General features: G+C 33.2%; 1 protein-coding gene across 7 annotated transcripts in view; it reads left to right on the forward strand.

Annotated features, from left to right (window-relative positions):
* Positions 1-21714, forward strand: part of CTNNA3 (catenin alpha 3) — a 1858220-nt gene that overhangs the window by 1775296 nt on the left and 61210 nt on the right. For all 7 annotated transcript variants that reach the window (XM_050805650.1, XM_050805648.1, XM_050805652.1 and 4 more), the window contains one exon: positions 3753-3858. In XM_050805650.1, the coding sequence (XP_050661607.1) occupies positions 3753-3858 (106 nt within the window). The remainder of the gene's footprint in view (positions 1-3752; positions 3859-21714) is intronic.

Below are 21714 nucleotides of genomic sequence, written 5' to 3' on the forward strand. Positions count from 1 at the left end.
CTGGAAAACACAGGGGAAATGAATAAATTCCTGGGATCACAAAACCTACCAAGATCAAGTCTGGAAAAAATAGAAAATCTGAACAGAACAATAATGCATAATAGATTGAATCAGTAACAAAATGTCTCCCAATGAAGAGAAGCCCAGAATTGGATCCTTTATTGCTGAATTCTACCAAACTTACAAAGAATAACTAACATTGATTTTCCTCAAGCTGTTCCACAAAATTGAAGAGGAGGGAATTCTCCCTCTTTCATTTTAAGAGGCAGCATTATCCTCATACCAAAACCAGACAAGAGTACAAGAAAGAAAGAAAACTATAGGTCAATATCCATGATGAATCAGACATAAAAACCTTCAACAAAATACTAGCAAAATGAATCAAACAGAACACCAAAAAGATAATACATGTTAATCAAGTGGGATTTATCCTTGGGATGCAAGGATGACTTAATATACACAAATCAATAAACATGATACATCATATCAAAAGAATGAAAGATTAAAAAATGTGATCATCTCAATAGGCTCAGTAAAAGCATCTGATAAAATTCAAGATCTTTTCATGATAAAAACTTTCAAGAAACTAGATTTAGAAGGAACGTACCCCAGTATAATATAGGCCATATATTACAAAGTCACAGCTAACATCATACTGACTGGGGCAAAGCTGAAAGCCTTTCTATCAAGATCTGGAACAAGATGAGGATGCCCACTTTTATAACTCCCTTTCAAGATTCTAGTACTGAAGGTTATCAGCCAGAGCAATCAGGAAAAAGAAAGAAAAGGCATCCAAATTGGAAAAAGGGAAGCCATATTGTCCCTCTATGAAATGAAATTATCTTATATTAAGAAAAACCTAAATGCTCCACCAAAACACTCTTAGATTTGGTAAATTAAGGAAAGTTGCAGAATACTAAATCAACATACAAAAATCAATAGCATTTTTATACATCAGTCTGAACAATGTGAAAAAGAAATCAAGAGGCGATCCCGTTTAAAAGAGCTACAAATTTAAAAAAGCCTAGGAATAATTTTAACCAAACAAGGAACGACCTCTACAAGCAAAACTATAAAACACTGGTGGAAGAAATTGAACAAGACACAAAAAATAAAAAATATATCTCATGCCCATAGATCAGAATAATTAATATTGTCAAAATATCAATACTACCAAAATAAATCTACATTTTCAGTGGAATTCTTTCAACAGAGCAATGACATTCTTCACAGAAACAGAAAAAACAATCCTAAATATTACATATTAATAGAACCACAAAAGTCCCCAAATAGCCAAAGCAATACTGAGGAAAAGAACAGGAAAAAGGACATGACACATCATACTACCTGGCTTCAAAACATATAATAAGCCTATATAACCAAAAAGAGCATTGTATGAGCATAAAAATAGACACATAAACCAATGGAACAGAATAAAGAACCCAGAAATAAATCCACACATTTATAACTAACTGATTTTCAACAAAGTTGGGAAGAACAGACACTGGGGAAAGGATGGCTCTTCAATAAATGGTGCTGGGAAAACAGGATAATCATACTCAGAAGAATGAAACTAGCCCCCTGTCTCTCACCATATACAAAAATCAAATCAAGATCAGCTAAAACCTAAACGTAAGATCCAAAATTATAAAACTACTTGAAGAAAACATAGGGGAAATGCTTCAGGACATTTGTCTATACAAAGATTTTATTGCTAAGTCCTCGAAAGCACAGGCAAGATAAAAATAGGCAAATGGGACTATATTAAACTAAAAAGCTTCTGCACATCAAAAGAAATAATCAACAGAGTAAACAGCCTGTTAAATAGTAGAAAATATTTAATATTTGAATTATTTAAATATTTAATATTTAAAAATATTTGCAAACTGTTTATCTAGTAAGGGCCTAAAGTTCAGAGAATACATGGAACTAAATTCAACAGGAGAAAATAATAATCATCCCATCAAAAAGCGGGCAAAGGACATGAATAGACGTTTCTCAAAAGAAGACAAATGACCAACAGGTATATGCAAACATGCTCAACATCACTAATTAGCATGAAAACACAAATCAAAACTACAATAAGATATCATTTTACCCCATTTAGAATTACTATTATTAAAAGGAGAAAAAAAAAACAAACGCTGGCAAGGGTATGTTGAAAAGGGAACTCTTATACACTGTTGATGGGAATGTAAACTAGTATAGCCATTATGGAAACCAATATGGAGATTTTGCAAAAAACTAATAGTAGTACTAATGTATGATCTAGCAATCTCACACCTAAGTATTTATCCAAAGAAAAGCAAATCAGCATATCAAAAGGATACCTGCACCCTTATTTTTATTGTAGTATTATTCACAATAGCAAAGGTGTGAAATCACCGTAAGTATTCATCAATGGATAAATGGATAAATAAAATGTGGTTTTATTTACACACACACACACACACACACACACACACACACACAATGAACACTCAGCCATAAAAGAATGAAATCCTAACATTTACAACAACATGGATGAGTCTGGAGGACATTATGCTAAGTGAAATAAGTTAGACAAATATCATGTTCTCCTCCATATGTGAGAGCAAAGAACATTGCTCTCGTGGAGGCAGAAAGTAGAATGATAGTTATCTGAGGCTTGGCATGGTGTTTGTTGGGAATTGGGGGGATAAGAGAGGTTGGTTAATGGGAGCAAACATACAGTTAAAAGAGCAATTCAAATGTTCAGTAGTAGAGTAGGATGACTATAGTTAAAAACAATGTATTGAATATTTCAAAATAGCTAGAAGACTTCAAATATTTTCAACAAATAGAAATAATACTTGACATGATGGATACCCTAAATACCATTACTTAATCATTACACATTCTATGCATGTATAAATAACAAAACAATACATGTACCCCATAAAAATGAATGAATTTTACCATCAATAATTTTTTTTAAAAAATAACTAAAATATGGCAACAGAAAAAATGTGAAATATTAAAAGTCAACCTGCTGATAAAAAATGAACTGTTGGATACATATAATATCCAAAATAATATGTTTCTCCCTAGAATCAGAAAAATACTTTTGTCTTGAGGTATCTAGTTCTATGAAGGGTATCTCTAGGTTGAGTTTTACTATAATAAACACCTGGGAATGAAGATCAAAAGGTCTTCATCTTCTCTGGTGTATTTCTTAACACAATAGGCTGGCATTAAAAAAAATTATTTAATACTGGAGTCTAATAGTGATCTTTTCAAAATCAAAATATTAAAACCAGCAGCCAGCCAGGCGCGGTGGCTCACGCCTGTAATCCTAGCACTTTGGGAGGATAAGGCGGGCGGATCAAGAGGTCAAGAGATCGAGACCATGCTGGCCAATATGGTGAAACCCCGTCTCTACTAAAAATACAAAAATTAGCCAGATATGGTGGCACGTGTCTGTAGTCCCAGCTACTGGAGGGGCAGAGGCTGGAGAATCGCTTGAACCCGAGAGGCGGAGGTTGCAGTGAGCCGAGATTGCACCACTGCGCTCAAGCTTGGCGACAGAGTGAGACTCCGTCTCAAAACAAACAAACAAAAAACCAATAGCCGTTCTTTGGGATGCAAATCTTTTACATATGCGGGTGGATGGATGGATAGATTTATACATTTTTTCATGAACCACCATAGCTAACGTTTATTTTTTCATCAACACCACAGCTAATATAATATATATATATTTTAAAATATATATAAATTTTTTTTTTCCCCAGGGGCAAAGGACCACTAAAGCATACAACCGATGTGATCTATGCAGCGAAAATGATATCAGAATCAGGATCAAGGATGGATGTCCTTGCTCGGCAGATTGCTAATCAGGTGAGTTACTTACAAATGGACATGGTAAAAGTTCATGCTAACTGCTCTTTGCCATTAGAACATTGATTTGGGCAAAGTTAAATTTGTACTCTATTCAACCACTTTTTCTAAATTATAATTGAATTTCTAATAGTATTAATACACTAGGTAATGGACGATTATAAGGAAGCTTAATTATTTCTTAGGGCAGTTTTTATTTTAGCTTAAAATATACTCAAATTATTTCTAGTATCAGTTCTTCAGCATCAAATATGCACAATTAATTTTAATCAATTGTAATTACAAAACCGAGTTTTGTTGTTGTTGATACATTATATTTCCTTCTTTCTTTTATGGTTATGTATTTTTAACATTTATTTTCATTATGTTTTATTTTTAAATGACATATAATAATTGCATTTGTAGAGTACATATATTTCTATACATGTATACACTGTATATTGATCAAATTAGGGAATGGGCATATACTATTCCTCAAGCATCTATCATTTCTTTGTTTCGAAAACATTCAAAATCTTCTCATATAGCTATTTTAAAATACACAATAAAGTAGTAACTATAGTCAGCCTACTATGTTATAGAAGACTAGAATTTCTTCCTTCTATGTAACTGTATTTTTGTACCTTTAATCAACTTATTTTTATATTCCCCTCTCCACTACTCTTCTCTGCCCCTGATAACCATTATTCTATTCGTTAATTCTATGAGATCAACTTTTAAAACTCTCACATATAAGAACATGTGGTACTTGTCTTTCTGTTCCTGACTTATTTCACTTAACATAATGTCCTCCAGTCTTGGTCACGTTGCCACAAATGACAGGATTTCATTCTTGTTTGTGGCTGAATATTCCATTGTGTTTGTATACCACATTTTGTTTATCCATTCCTTCATTGGTGGACAATTAGATTGATTCTAACTAACTGATTGACAGTTAGATTGTGAGCAGTGCTGCAGTAAGCATAGGAGTGCAGCTATCTCTTCAACATATTGACTTCCTTTTCTTTAAATAAATACCCGGTAATGAATTGCTGGATCATATGGTAGTTCTATTATTAGTTTATTATTAGTAGTAGTCGTTTTTAAAGAAAACTCCTATTTTCCATAATGGCTGTACTAATTTACATTCCTACCAGCAGGGTATAAGAGTCCCCATTTCTCTACATTCTTGACAGAATTTATTTTTTTTCTTTCAATTATAGCGATTTTAACTGGGATAAGATAATATCTTATTGTGGTTTTGATTTGCATTTCCCTGTTGATTAATGATGTGGAACATTTTTTCATATAACTATTGGCCATTTGTATGTCTTCTTTTGAGAGATGACTACTCAGATCATTTGCCCATTTTTAAATTTGTTTTATTCTTCTGTTGATTTGTCTTATGTATTCTGTATTTTAGTCCCTTGTCAAATAGTTTGAAAATATCTTCTATCATTCTATAGGTTGTCTTGTCACTCTGTTAATTGTTTTCTTTGCTGTGCAAAACCTTTTTAGTTTGATATAATCCCATGTGTTTATTTTTACTTTTGTTGCCTGTGCTTTTGAGGTCTTAGCCATCAAATCTTTGCCAAAATCAGTGTTCTGAAGCCCTGTGTTTTCTTCTACTAGCTTCATAGTTTTGGATTTTATGCTAGGCCTTTACTTTGATTTGATTTTTCCATATGGTGAAACGTAGGGGTCTAGTTTCATTTTTCTGCAATAGATATCCAAATTTCCCACTACCGGTTATTGACTATCCTTTTGTCAGTGTGTGTTCTTGACACTTGCTCAAAATCAGTTGGCTATAAATATATGAATTTATTTTTGGGTTCTCCATTCTGTTCCAGTGGTCTATGTGTGGGTCTTTTTATGCTAGTATCATGCAGTTTTAGTTACTATATCTTTGTAATATATTTTGAAGCCAGGTAGTGTGATGTTTCCAGCTTTTCTCTTTTTCTCAGGATTTCTTTGGCTATTCAGGGTCTTTTGTGGTTCTATGTAAATTTTAGGATCTTTTTATTCTATCTATGTAAAAAATGTCATTGGTATTTTTCTAGAGGTTACACTGAATCTGTATATTGCTCTGGGCAGTATGGACATTTTAACAATATTAATTCTTTCAATACATGAATAGAGGATATCTTTTTTGTCTTCTATTTCTTTCATCAGTATTTTATAGTTTTATAGTAGAGATTTTTCACCTCTTTAGTTATATTGATTTCTAGGTGTTTTGATTTTTGTAGCTATCAGAAATAGGATTGCTTGCCTGATTTCTTTTTTAGATTGTTCACTATTTGTGTGTAAAAATGCTGTTGATTTTTGCATGTTGATTTGATATCCTTCCACTTTATTGAATTTGTTTATCAAATCTAAGAGGTTTTTTTGTTTGTTTGTTTGGTAGAGCCTTTAGGTTTTTCTTAATATAAGATCATGTCATCTACAAACTAGGACAATTTGACTTCCTACTTTCCAATTTGGATACTCTATATTTCTTTCTCTTAGCTAATGGTTCTAGCTAGGACGTTCAGTTCTATGTTGAATGAAAATGGTGACAGTGGGTAGCCTTGTCTTGTTTCAGATCTTATAGGAAAGGCTGTCAATTTTTTTGCTTATTTTTGCTCTTCAAAAATCAATACATATTAAAATGTTATAATGGTAGGTTTTCTGGGTTGACAATATATTCTAATGTAATATTTAAAATTCAAAGAAAAATACTATTTAGTAGAGTACTAAAGATAATACTAAAGATATAAAATGCATAAAGTGCATAATTAATATAGAGACTGGTGTTTATAAACATTTTGGTTTCCTTTTTTTAGATTTCTCATGTTTATTTCAGTATTTCTAAGCAGCTGCTACATCCTTAGAATTATTTTACACTTTAATTGAAAAATCTGTTGCTTTCATTATTGTGTTGAGATATTCAATTAATATTTCAGACTGGGGTATAATATAATTTTGTGGCTTTTATATTGTGTTCAACTTCATAGTACATATTTATTTCCCTTTTGGAAAAAAAGGGGGATTTTTTGCAACTATTTCATATTATTTCTTGCTTATATAGCCAGAGGGAAAGGTTTTTGGGCTTCTTTTTATAATGATTACTATTGTTCAGTATGCTTATACTCTCTTTCTTGGATAATGAAGCACTCTCTCCTATTAAATATTGTATTTGTAGATATAAGGAATAAGAAACAAAGACTAATTATAATAAACTAATAACATTCCTAATATTAAAGAACACATGTCTTTCCATGTTACTTTATTATAAAATTTTATTAATCCTGTTTTTTTAGCATTTAGTATTTACGGCAAAAACAAACTCTATCCTAATATAAGTCAAAATTTCTGAGTTTGATTATGTGACTGAAGCCTATATATGCCCATAGTTTTCTTTATTTTAGAATTTTATTGCATTCAGTTTTATGAGAGACACTAAATCTTAGTGAAAGAAGTGAAACCATAGTACATTAGACATATTTACATGTATTAATAACTTTTTAAATACTGAATGCTTCCTACCATTTTTTCCTGTTTACTTTGAAACACCCAGTTTTCCAAGTTGACATAATTGTGTCACGTTGAAGGTTTTTTTTCTTATATTGATAATCTTTCATTGGATCAGGTTGCCTTGAACTAGGTACTTTTATAACATGATTTTATCAAACTATGTCATTGTTTTTAGCATTATTCAAATGGCATGGGAGAAAGCAAAAGTATCATCTTACTTCTGAACAGTTTTGACATTTTAAAAGAAGCTTAGAGACGTAGTCACTGACTAATAAAGAACTATAGATGACTCTTTTTAGCCTTTTCCATTTCATACATAAAATAGTTCAAATTAATTACTTTTGTTCTGAAGAAATACAGTTCTAAGCAATCAAAATTGAGAATGAAGAAACTGACTCAGTTATTACAGTGACCATCTAGGGAGGTTGTCTATGAATGTGCTTCTGACATTATTATTTGATAGATTAAGAAATTTTAGGCAGAAAATAATATCTGAAATTGATTATGAAATGCAATTGAGTAATGTAAGCAACATGATTTTCAGTGTCTATGTATATTATGAAAAAAATCTGCTGGAACATTGGTTGCTTTCTCTTTTGATCAATTTAATAGTTCAAAAATAATACATTCTAGTTTTAATTTTTGCTGGTGTGTCAGAAGGTCAAACAGTAATTTCCATTCCAACTAACATTAGATTTGAAATTATATCTATATATTTAAATTATTTAAATGTATGTTTTTATATATCATCTATTACATATATTATTAGACCAATTTAGTTACATTCTGTAAAGTTTCAGAGTTAAAGTTCATATGTAGAAAGAATGAAGCAGAATTGGATTAGCTGATGCTTCTCATTCTGCTTGCTTGGCCTTTTTATTTTTATTTTTCACTTTTCCTTCCTCCATTGATGCCTTAAGAGCATATTTATTGTGTGTGTGCCACACACAATTCACTACTCTGGCACTGGCATTAGCTAGTTAGAAAGAGAAGAACTAAAACCTTCCGCTTAAGTTTATTTTTCCCAATCATCCAACCGTCTCAAAATGGCGGTAGCTTAAGTATGCCATCTAGGACATATTTAAGTCTTGTAGAATTTTAGCACAAATTTTGTCTCCTTTAGACAGTATCCTTGTATAAAACAAGATTGTTATAGCTATTCTTAGCTATAACAATTCTTAAAAATTCTGCTTGTGAATTTAACAGAATAAGTTGGAGAAGTAAAATACGAATCCAAGATTTCAGGCTTTCGGTACGTATTTTTTTCTATTTCTGTACTCTACATTGTAATTAATCATATTAGCAGATATTCTAAATTAGACAAAGTAACACCTCATAAGGTGGGGATAAAGCACAAAAAGATTTTAAATAGTTATAGAAGCAGTATAACCTAGATCGGAAGGAGACAATAGGAGCCAAAATAAAATTAACATCTGCTAAAGGTGTTTTGCACCAGGACAGAATAGTATTAGACTTTCGGAACACCGGGTGATATTTAAGGAGCCTAATTACTTCCTCTTTGTAATTTTGCCAAAGCAAAGATATCAAGGCTAATAACTGGACATTCACACCTAATTGTAACTGAGCACAATTGAAATGAACTTTTGGTGTTAAATACATTGACAGGTAGTTCTAGTTCAAGAAAAGATGATTTTAAAAAACCAAAGTAAGAAGTATAAACCAAGTCACACAAAATGCACTCCATTATGAACAAAACAACCTACGAGTATAATTTATGTTAATATTTTACAAAATATTCTTGGAGGCTGGCCTTATTTGAATTGTTTCATGTTTATATTATAAGAGGCAAAAAAAAAAATATTTCAATGAAACTATACTACTGAGAAGCTTCTGGAGCATTCATTATATCATGATTACACAACGCCTAAGGATATAATTCCTAGATATGCCTTGTGACAATATGTATATTTTAAGAGTACTACCTATCTGGAATTTATTTCCAGCAGAGATTTTTTTTAACATTTTTTTTTTCAAGAGGTTTTTGGGAAACAGATGGTGTTTGGTTACATGAATAAGTTCTTTAGCGGTGATTTCTGAGATTTTGGTGCACCCATCACCAAGCAGTGTACATTATACTCAATGTGGAGTCTTTTTTCCCTCACCCCCCCTCAACCCTTTTCCCTGAGTCCCCAAAGTCCATTGTATCATTCTTATGTGTTTGCATCCTCATAGCTTAGCCCCCAATTATAAGTGAGAGCATACCATGTTTAGTTTTCCATTCCTGAGTTACTTCACCTAGAATAATGGTCTCCAATTCCATCCTGGTTACTGCAAATGCCATTAATTCATTCCTTTTTATAGTGGAATAGTATCCCATGGTGTGTGTGTGTGTGTATGTGTGTGTATATATATATATCTCACATTTTCTTTCTCCACTCATTGATTGATGGGCATTTGGGCTGATTCCATATTTATGCAATTGCAAATTGTGCTGCTATAAACATGTGTGTGCAAGTATCTTTTCCGTATAATGCCATTTTTCCCTCCGAGTAGATACCTAGTAGTAGGGTTGCTGGATCACGTGGTAGTTCTACTTTCAGTTCTTTAAGGGATCTCCACACTCTTTTCCATACTGATTGTACTAGTTTACATTCCCAGTAACAGTGTAAAAGTGTTCCCTTTTGACTGCATCCACGCCAACACCTTTTTTTTTTTTCTGATCATGGCCATTCTTGGAAGAGTAAGATGGTATCTCATTGTGGTTTTGATTTGCATTTCCCTGATAATTAGTGAGTTGAGCATTTTTTTCCTGTGCTTGTTGGCCATTTGTATATCTTTTTTTTTTTTTTTTGAGAATTATCTATTCATGTTCTTAGCCCACTTTTTTGATGAGACTGTTTTTTTCTTGCTGATTTGTTTGAGTTATTTGGATATTCTGAACATTAGTCCTTTGTCAGATGTATAGATTGTGATGATCTTTCTCCAACTCTGTGGGTTTTCTATTAACTCTGCTGATTATTTCTTTTTCTGTGCAGAAACTTTTCATTTTAATTAAGTACCATCTGTTTATCCTTGTTTTTGTTGCATTTGCCGTTGGGTGCTTGGTCATGGAGTCTTTGCTGAAACCAGTGTCTAGAAGGATTTTTCAGATATTATCTTCTAGAATTGTTATGGTTTTAGGTCTTAGATTTAAGTCTTTGATTCATCTTGAGTTGTTTTTTGTTTTTTTTTTTAATGGGGTGAGAGATGAGAACCCAGTTTCATTCTTCTAAATGTGACTAGCCAATTATCCCAGCACCATTTGTTGAATAAGGTGACCTTCCTCACTTTATATTTTTGTTTACTTTGTCAAAGATCATTTGGCTGTAAGCATTTAGCTTTATTTCTGGGTTCTCTATTGTGTTCCATTGGTCTGTGCACCTATTTTTATACCAGTACTATGCTGTTTTGGTGACTATGGCCTTATAGTATAGTTTGAAGTCAAGTAATGTGATGCCTCCAGATTTGTTCTTTTTGCTTAGTATTGCTTTGGCTATATGGGCTCTTTTTTGGTTCTATATGAATCTTAGGATTGTTTTTCCTAACTCTGTAAAGAATAATGGTGGCATTTTGATGGGAATTGCATTGAATTTGCAGATTGCTTTTGGCGGTATGATCATTTTTACCATTTTTACAATATTGATTCTACCCATCCATGAACATGGGAGTGTTTCCATTTGTTTCTGTCATCTATGATTTCTTTCAGCAGTGTTTTGTGGTTTTCCTTGTAGAGGTCTTTCACCTCCTTGGTTAGGTATATTCCTAAGTATTTTATTTTTATTTTTTACAGATATTGTAAAAACGGTTGAGTTCTTGATTTAATTCTCAGCTTGGTCACTATTGGTGTATAGCAGAGCCACTGATTTGAATACATTAATTTTTTATCCTGAATCTTTGCTGAATTAATTTACCAGTTCTAGGAGATTTTTGGAGGAATCTTTAGGGTTTTCTAGGTATATGGTCATATCATCAGCAAATAGCAACAGTTTGACTTCCTCTTTACCAATTTGGATGCCCTTGATTTCTTTCTCATGTCTGATTGCTGTGGCTAGGACTTCCAGAGTCCTGTTGAAGAGAAGTTGTGAAAGTGGGCATCCTTGTCTTGTCCCAGTTATCAGGTGGAATGCTTTCAACTTTTCCCCATTCAGTATAATATTGGCTGTGGGTTTGTCATAGATGGCTTTTATTACCTTAAGGTATGTCATTTCTGTGCTGATTTTGCTGAGTGCTTTAATTATAAAGGATTTTGTCAAATGCTTTTTCTGTGTCTATTGAGATGATCATGTAATTTTAAAATTTTTTTATACGATGTGTCACATTTATTGACTTGCAGATGTTGAATAATCCCTTCATCCCTGGTATGAAAACCCACATAATCATGGCGGCATATATATATGCCAGCATATATATATATATATATATGTATATGCTGTTGGATTTAGTTAGCTAGTATTTTGTTGAGGATTTTTGCATCTATGTTCATTAGGGATATTTGTCTATAGTTTTCTTTTTTTGTTGTTATGTCCTTGCCTGGTTTTGGTATTAGGGTTATACTGGCTTCTTAAAATGATTTAGAGAGGATTTCCTCTTTCTCTATCCTGTGGAATAATGTCAGTAGGATTGGTACCAATTCTTCTTTGAATGTCTGATAGAATTCAGCTGTGAATTTGTCTGGTCCTGGAATTTTTTGTTGTTGACAATTTTTAAATTACCGTTTCTATCTCAGTGCTTATTATTGATCTGTTCAGAGTTTCTGTATCTTCCTGGTTTAATCTAAGAGGGTTGTATATTTCCAGGAATGTATTCATCCCTTCTAGGTTTTCTAGTTTATGCATGTAAAGGTGTTCATAGTAGCCTTGAATAATCTTTTGTATTTCTGTGGTATCAGTAGTAATATCTCCCATTTTGTTTCTAATTTAATTTATTTGGATCTTCTCTCTTCTTTTCTTGGTTAATCTCACCATTGGTCTATCGATTTTATCTATCTTTTCAAAGAACTAGCTTTTTATTCCATTTATTTTTTGTATTTTGTTTGTTTGTTGGTTTCAATTTCATTTCGTTCTGCTCAGATCTTTGTTATTTATTTTCTTCTCTGGAAGCAATGTTGATAATTAGATTAGTTCTCCAGATTAATAAACTCCTACATTATAAAAATAAAGGCACAGAAAGTTCTCAAGAATTAAGCAAGACTAAATGACTAAATGTATACTGAAATATTTGATCTGTTTGCATCTTTCAGGTAATAGTGAATCTCCTGTTCTAAGAGATGCTGCTGTACTATTTTTCGCTTTATCAAATGTGTGGCTTTTTTTTTTTTTTTTTTTTTTACTGAAACAGTGTTTTAAATGCTCCTAGGGTGATTATCTATTCAGGTTCACTTCATGAATAGTTACAAAACTATGTAATGAAAGAATAAAGTGTTCTAAGGTCTAGGTGGAAGAAGCTATTTTATATAAATGGAGAAGAGGAAGGATGAGCAAAGTTTCTTCTTGTAGTTGGCTGGCTATCTTTAACCAAAAATTCCAAATAACCAGAATTTGTCTGAGTTACCTTTCCACCATCTTTTCCATATCCTTATTTTATGTACAGGATAATGCAATTTTATGAGTTTGTTTCAATCGAAGTAATTCTTTGAATGACCAATTTCAGGCATCAGGGAGAGGGTGACACTTTTGAGTTATGATCTATTGCGTAGGACACTCCTTTCTTCTGAGAATCTCTCATGGGAGTAACATAAAGCTGAAAAGTAGCTTGAGTCATAATTTTACATCTACTAAAGTAAAGGAGCTTTGTTGAATATGGAAAGCATCTTGTCTTTAATTTGTATTGTGTTCAAAGTGTATGTCACTTTCTCAATGGCTATATGAGCAAACCAAGTTGAAAATAAAAATGAATTTGAAACAATTCTTAAACTCAAGACAATTTCAGCCTAAATATGGACAAAATACGATAAGCTTTTAACAGCATATATAATTTCTGGTAAAAACAACCTTTATTCATTGAGATACGTCATGCACCATAGTTTCCCAAATATAACTCTCATAAATCAACATGTCCAGTCTTGGACATACCATATGAGACAATGTTATCCTCTACCACTGACATTATAACAGAGTTCCAGTGTATTTTTAATCATACTTCTGTGGGTACCTTCTCTGTTCTGAGTGTCAGAAACCCGAATTTGCTAAACAGCAGCTCTCATAGGCATAGCAAAGAAAAAAATACTCAAAATATATTGACGTTTCTAGGTGTAGAATAAGCACAAATTAATGGCTGACCAGATTTAAGAGATGGAAAAGAGGAAAAAAGGCATTCTTCAGTGAGATAGTTAATACAAAGAGAAAAATAGGTGAATAGGTGAGTAGGCAAGATAATGAGTGAAACAGCTGAGAGATAAATGTGTTGAGTGTGAAATGTTGATGAGATGCTGAAATGAGATGGACAAATGCAGTAGTCATATGGATTGTCTGACGGAGCTGGATGATAGAATTTTGTAGTTTGTGTTGTGTAAGTGACAGATGAAGCCAGAGCACTGTCTGCTGTTGTCCAAAAAGAGGATTAAAGTAAAAAAAAAAAATGCTCAGGAATAAAAGATGAGAGCAAAAACAGGTGTAGGCAAAATAACAACAAGAAATGCTTACAAAGGAGGCTGCGAAGGTTGGTATAAACTAGCAGAAAATCTAGGAGGAAACATTCATGAAAATTAACATTTATGAGAATCAGTAACAAAGATCTAAAAGCTCCAGAGAGGTGATATAAGGGAAGAACTGCAACATATATAATGAATGCGGTAATTATAAGTCCATTAGTGATCTCAATGAGATAAAATTCTGTGGACTGGAGGAGTTGAAAACAGTTCTTAGCCTGATAAGGAAAGGAAGAATCTTCACTGAAACATTTTAGTAGGCATATTCATAAACAAAAAAGGAGAGATGGGATTTGAAGCAGGATTTTCCTTTGAGGGACATGATAGAGTCAGGAATCAGAAAAAAAAGGTATTAACAGTAGGGGAAAAGATGGGATCATTGATGATCTGTGAGGCTGAGCAAGATGAAACAAGGCAACCTCTGGACTGCATTACAGGTGAAGAAATGAGCTCTGTGGAATGGGAAATGTCATGAGCACCAAGTGCTTTTGCTACCACTGATTGCTTTAAATTCCTATTTTTGGAATTCACAGTGACACCTAGTACTTTTCATTAACAAACTTTTCCAGCTTAGTGCAATTTAGGCTATTTTCTGTAGTTGCAAAATTCATTTTATTTATTTATTTATTTATGTTTAAATGGAGTCTCTCTGTCACTCAGGCTGGAGTGCAGTGGCACAATGCAGCTCACGGCAACCTCCCCCTTCCGGGTTCAAGCGATTCTTGTGTCTCAGCCACCCGAGTAGCTGGGACCACAGGCACAAGACACCATGCTCGGCTAATATTTTGTATTTTGAGTAGAGACAAGGTTTCACCATGTTGACCAGGCTGGTCTCAAACTCCTGATCTCAGGTCATCTGCCCACCTTGGCCTCCCAAAGTGCTGGGATTATAGGCGTGAGCCACCACACCTGGTCGCAAAAGTCATTTTGAATTTCTTAAAGTTTAGGCCCCAATATGGGCAAAAAAATACTAAGATTATGAAATAAAAGTCTTCAAAAGTGTTCATTTTGCTAATTCACCCCTGAAATTTAAATGAAAAGGTAAAGAATTTTTTTTTTATTTTTTCCTCATTACTAAATGATGTATTCCATATTGGTTTCAAGCCTCATGCTAGAAAAGTGAAAACTGGCTTAAAGTGAGAAAACCACATAGGCTGAAATGCCATCTGCTTACATGTAGTGAGTCCCTGTGATTATAAAACTTAGATTTAAAAAAATCATGCATTAAAGAGCTAAGTAGATGTTCTGGTCAACATCTCCTATCTAAGTTAACTGGGAAATAATAACCAAAGTGTGCTAATAGTGTACCACTTTAGCCTAAAAGTCCCTAATAGTATTCTTTTAAAAGTTATCTTAAAGCAAATTTTTTTGGTGAAACAATAGTCAAGGGTAAGAATGTTCTACAAACCTAGAGCCCAAAGTTTTTCTGTCACTTTCACATAAAAATTTAAAAGGTGGGAAAAGCATTGTTCAATGTTTTTAAATTTAATTTTTTAAAGAAATATACATATTTAAGGACTTAAAATATACAATGTAATAATCAACAAAATTAAAAGACAACCTATGGTTTGAAAGAAAATTTTGCACACCATAGATCTGATAAGGAATTAATATAGAAAGTGTGTAAGAAACATGCAGAACTCAATAGCAAAAAAATCCAAGTAACCTGATTAAAAAATGGGGAAAATACCTGAATACATAAAAATGGCCCAAAGGAGATTTGAAAAATAGTAGAACAATCTTAAAGTAGGAACGAGGCATTCTCCAGATTCTGCTTCTAAGTGAGCAAAGGCTCAGAACTAACTCAGAAAGGCTTTCTGGTGTCAATGGGAAAGAAGGCTTTAATAACTTTTATACTATAAGAATTTACCACATAGTATTTTGTTCTACTTTGGTTATAAAACTGGCTGCTACTGTTATAACCAAGATATTCTCATTAGTTCTGAAAATGAAAGACAAATTTAGGTCAAGCAACTTTGAACTTCAAAAGATCATTTTTCACACTTTCTACTCATTTGACTTATTCTTTCCTTAATAGAATTGTAGGCTCTTCTACTATGGCCTTGGAGGAGTCTCTGTTTTGCTTAAACATGAGTGACTGCAATTGGTTATTGGTAAAGAATCTAATTATTAGTTTGACAGTTTGATTTTATCAGGAGTTGTAGAGTGGTGCTGGTCTTCAAGGAACACATCCACATCAATCCAGTTTATTACTGACAAATAAGACTGTCAATCTAAGAAGCCAAGTTACAAATCAGAATGGCAATTTAATATTTTCAAAAAAGATACAATTGGCAAGAAGACTGATACTGTTCCTAGAACATGGAGGTAAGGAGGTGGAGCCAGATCATGTTTGAACTACTAGCTCTACTACTAATACCATTTATTGGCAAGTCAGTTAACCTCTCTGTGGGTCAGTACTCCCCTTTGCTAAATGAGGATAATGATTCCACTTACCTCATGAAATTGTGGGTGTTGTGTGATTATTAAAACAATTAGTATAGACAAAGCATCTAGAATAGTAGATGAAAGATGAAACACTTTACGTGTCAGGGATTATCACTGTGTCCATACTTATGAATGAAGAATAGATAAGAAAGTTACTCAGTGAGAGCAATAATAACAAAAAATGTTTTGAAAGAATGTCCTATAGAAGAGATTATTGTGCATTCATGTGAATGAAACAGAGAAAACTAAATTCAAATCATTTACTCTCTGAAACTTCTTTTGCAAATCTACAAAATGAAAATAGTAGATCTAATTAAAATGGTGTTTTGAGTACTAATTTAGAATTATGCATGTAAAGAACTTGGCATAGTACCTAGCACAGAGGAAGTACCTAATAAAGATCAGCTGCCTGTCAAGAGAAAACAAAGAGATGACTTGTTTTTCATCATTATAGGCAATTTCGCATCTGTAAATTGGGGGAAATATTTGTGTCTGTTTTAGTGACTGAGTGAGATAATATGCCTAAATTAGTTTCCATAGCATGTGGCACATAGTAAAAGCTAAATTAAAAATTAACTATTGTTCTTCCTCCTTTGTCTCTGCCTTCTCTTCTTCCTTTCCCTCTTTCTTTTCCTTTTCTGTCTCCATATCTTTCTCCTTTCCAATCTTCTTGATTAGCTACAATTTAATCCTTTTGAGGAGATTTGAGGGATAACGCTCATTTGTTTACTGAAAACTTGAGAAACACTCTTAATTTCTATATTCTTGTCTGATTGTGTCTCTGGCTGGCTATCCTGTATCTATTCATGCGTATATCCATGCCTGTCTTGCAGATTGATAGTATTTCTGCAGAAGAATTGAATTATTTGCTACCTTTGTTGATTATTATCAACTTTGACTCACGGTAACATGTTCTCATCTTGTGCACACACTCTGGAACTACGCAGTCTATTTTAAAAATATAACAGAGAATAAGTACCTCACAAATTTCCCAAAAATACTCCAGTTTAAGTTACTAATTACTGAATAAAAGCAGAAATGCATGAAAGGTTTTCTGGTTGTTCATCCTACTTTTTAATTTGCAGTTTAGGTCATTAGAATAAAAGCTTTAAAATAACATTTTATAGTTATAGAAGAAATATATATTTAAGATATACAAAATTTGAATAAAATAAAAAGTGTTGATTATATCATATTTATTGATTATTGTCATATATTTATTTCCCAGCATCTTTTAATTTTTTAACCCAGAGTCCAGAATTTATTTATTTTTAATGCATTTTAAAAAATAATTTCAACTTTTATTTAGATTCAGTGGGTACACGTGCAGGTTTTTTACCTCGGTATATTGCATGATACTGAGGTTTGAAGTACAATTAATGCAATCACCCAGGTAGTGAGCATAGTACCCAATAATTAGTTTTTCAAGTCTTTACTCCCTTCCTCCCTCCCCTGTCTAGTAGGCCTCAGGGTCTACTGTGGCCATCTTTATGTCCATCATTACCCATTCTTTAGCTCCTACTTGTATGTAAGAACATACAGTATTTGGGTTTTTGTTCTTGCATTAAGTTGCTTAGGTAATGGCCTCCAGCTGCATCCATGTTGCTGCAAGAGACATAATTTCATTCATTCCTTTTTATGGCTGTCTGTTATTCCATGGTGTATATGTACCCCATTTTATTTATTCAGTCCACCGTTGGTGGATACCTAAGTTGGTTCCATGTCCTTGCTTTGTGAATAGTGCTTCAATGAACATATGAATGCAAGTGTCTTTTGGGGTAGAACAATTTATTTTCTTTTGACTGTGTCCACAGTAATGGGAGGAGTGAGTCAAATGTTAGTTATGTTTTAAGTTCTTTGAGAAATCGCCGAACTGCTTCCACAGTGGCTCAACTAATTTACATCCCCACCAATAGTTTATAAAGTGTTCCCTTTTCTCCACAGCCTCACCAGCATCTGTTGTTTTCAACTTTTTAATAGTAGCCATTCTGACTGGTGTGAGATAATATCTCATTTTGGTTCGATTTGAATTTCTCTGATGATTTGTGATGTTGAACAAAATGTTCAGGTTGGTTGGCCACTTGTATGTCTTCTTTTGAGAAGTGTCCGTTCATGTTTTGATATGGTTTTGGCATTTGTCCTTCCCAAATCTCATGTTGAAATGCAATTCCCTGTGTTGGAGGTGGGGGCCTGGTGGGAGGTGTTTGGTAATAGAGGCAGATTCCACATGATGTGCTGTCCTCAGGATAGTGTGTTATCGCAAGATCTGGTCATTTAAAAGTGTGTGGCACCTCCCACCTCCCTCTTGCTCCTGTTCTCGCCATGTCATGCACCTGTTCCCACTTCACCTCCCACTGTGAGTAAATATTCTGAGCCCCCACCCCAAAGCCAAGTGGATGCCAATGCAATGCTTGTATATCCTGCAGAACCATGAGTCAATTAAACTTTTTTCTTTATAAATTACCCAGTCTGAAGTATTTTTTATAGCAATGCAAGAATGACTTAACACATACCATTTGCCCATTTTTAATGGGATTGTTTTTTGCTTGCTCAATTGTTTAAGTTCTTTATAGATCCTGGATAGTAAAACTATGTCAGATTCATAGTTTGCAAATATTTTCTTCCGTCGTGTGGGTTGTCTGTGTACTCTGTTGAGAGTTTGTTGCTATGCAGAAACTTTTTAATTAGAGATTCCACTTGTCAATTTTTGTTTTTGTTGCAATTGCTTTTGAGGATTTAGTTATAATGTCTTTCCCAAGGCTGATATCCAGAATGGTGTTTCCTAGGTTTTATTTCAAGGATTCTTATTGTGGAGGTCTTATATTTAAATCTTGAATTCATCTTGAGTTAATTTTTTTAGATGATGAAAGATAGGGGTCCAGTTTCATTCTTCTGCCTTTGGCTAGCCAGCTATCACAGCGTCATATGTTGAATAGGGAGTCACTGCTTATTTTTGTCAACTTTGTCAAAGATCAGATGGTTGTAGTTGTGCAGCTTTATTTCTGTGTTCTCTATTCTGTCCCATCAGCCTATGCATCTGTTTTTGTGCCAATACCATGCTGTGTTGTTACTGTAGCCTTATAGTGTAGTTTGAAATCAAGTGATATGATGCATCCAGCTTCTTCTTCTTTCTTTCTTTCTTTTCTTTTTTTTTTTTTTTTTGCTTAGGATTGCTTGTCTAGTCAGGATATTTCTTGGCTTCATATGAATTTTACAATAGCTATTTTTCTAGTTCTGTGAAAAAGGACGTTGGTTGCTTGATAGGAATAGCATTGAATCTATAGATTGCTTTGGGCAGTATGGCCATTTTAATGATATTGATTCTTCCAGTTGATGAACTTGAAATGTTTTTTTCCATTTGTTTGTGTCATCTATGATTACTTTCAGCAGTATTTTGTAGTTCTCCTTGTAGAGATCTTTAACTTCCTTGGTTAGATTCATTCCTAGGTGTTTTATTTATTTATTCATTTATTTATTTATTTGCAGCTATTGTAAGTGGAATTGAGTTCTTCATTTGGTTCTCAGCTTGAATGTTATTGGTGTACAGAAATACTATTGATTTTTATACCACGATTTTGCATCCTAAAAAATTACTGAGTCATGTCTCAGTTCCAGGAGCCTTTCAGTAAAGTATTTTGTGTTTTCTGGGTATAAAATCATATCAACAGCAAAGAGATATAGGTTGACTTTTATTTGTCTAGTTGGATGCCTTTTATTTATTTATTTTGCCTGATTGTTGTGGCTAGGGCTTTCAGTACTGTGTGGAATAAGAGGGGTGAGAATGGGCATCATTGTAACAGTTTTCAAGGGGATTGGTTTCAGCTTTTGCCCATTCAAGTATAATGTTGGCTATGGTTTCTCTTAGATGATTCTTATTTTTTTGAGATATGTTAGATATGTTCCTTTGATGTATAGTTTCTTGAGGGTTTTTATCATGAAGGGATGTTGTATTTTATCAAAAGCTTTTTCCACATCTGGTGAAATAATCATACAATTTTTGTTATTAATTCTGTTTATGTGGTGAATCACATTTATTGATTTGTGTATATTAAACCATTCTTACAAGAATTAAGCCTACTTGATCATAGTGAATTAACTTTTTGATGTGCCACTAAATTCAATTTGCTAATATTTTGCTGAGGATTTCTGCATCTATGTTTATCAGAGATATTGGTATCAGAGATTTTTTTCATCGTATCTTTACTAGGTTTTCCTATCAGAATGATGCTGGCTTTGTTGAATGAGTTAAGGAGGAGTCTCTCCTTCTCCATTTTTTGAAATAGTTTCAGTAGGATTGGTACCAAATCTTCTATGTATGTTTGGTAGAATTTGGCTGGGGCTCTTTTGGTTGTTGTTGGTGGTGGGTGTCTTATTACTGATTTAATTTAGGAACTCGATATTGGTCTGTTCAGGGTTTCAATTTCTTTCTGATTCATTCTTGGAGGATTGTGTATTTCAGAAATTTATCTTCTCCTCTAGATTTTCTAGTTTGTATGCACAGGTGTGTTCCCAATAGTTTCTGAGGCTCTTTTGTATTTCTGTAGTATTGGTTGCAATGCCACTTTAGTTATAACTTCTGACTGTGCTTATTTGGATCCTTTCTCTTTTTTTCTGTGTTAATCTAGCTAGCAGTCTACCGATCCTGTTTATTCTTTCAAAAAAACAAAAACAAAAACAAAAACAAACTTTAGTCTTCATTGATTCTTCCTGTGAATTTTTAGGTCTCAGATTCATTCAGTTCCATCTAATTTTAATTTTTTGGGTTGGTTTGTTCTTGCTTTTGGGTTGGTTGGTTCTTGTTTTTCTAGCTCCTCTAGGCATGATGTTAAATCATTAATTTGAGATCTTTCTAACATTTTAAGGTAGGAGTTTACTGCCCTAAACTTTCCTCTTAACAGTACTTTTGCTGCATCCTAGAGATTTTTATATGTTGAGTCTCTTATTTCTATTTTTTCAAAGAATTTTTTGATTACTGCCTTAATTTCATTGTTTACCCAAAAATAAATGTATTAGTCCATTTTCACATTACTGTGAAGATACTGAGACTAGCTAGTTTATATATAAAAAAGAGGTTTAATTGACTAACATTTCACATATCTACCACTGTCAGTGAGGAGTGACACATTACTGTGTGGCTGTCTAAGCCTTTTTGCAGATCTAGAAGTACTTGTTTTATGAATTGAGATGCTTCAGTGTTGGGTACATACATATTTAGGATAGTTAAGTCTTTTTGTTGAATTTAACCCTTTATCATTATGTAATGCCCTTCT

This window comes from Macaca thibetana, chromosome 9 (assembly GCF_024542745.1).
Source record: "Macaca thibetana thibetana isolate TM-01 chromosome 9, ASM2454274v1, whole genome shotgun sequence".
Taxonomy (NCBI): domain Eukaryota; kingdom Metazoa; phylum Chordata; class Mammalia; order Primates; family Cercopithecidae; genus Macaca; species Macaca thibetana.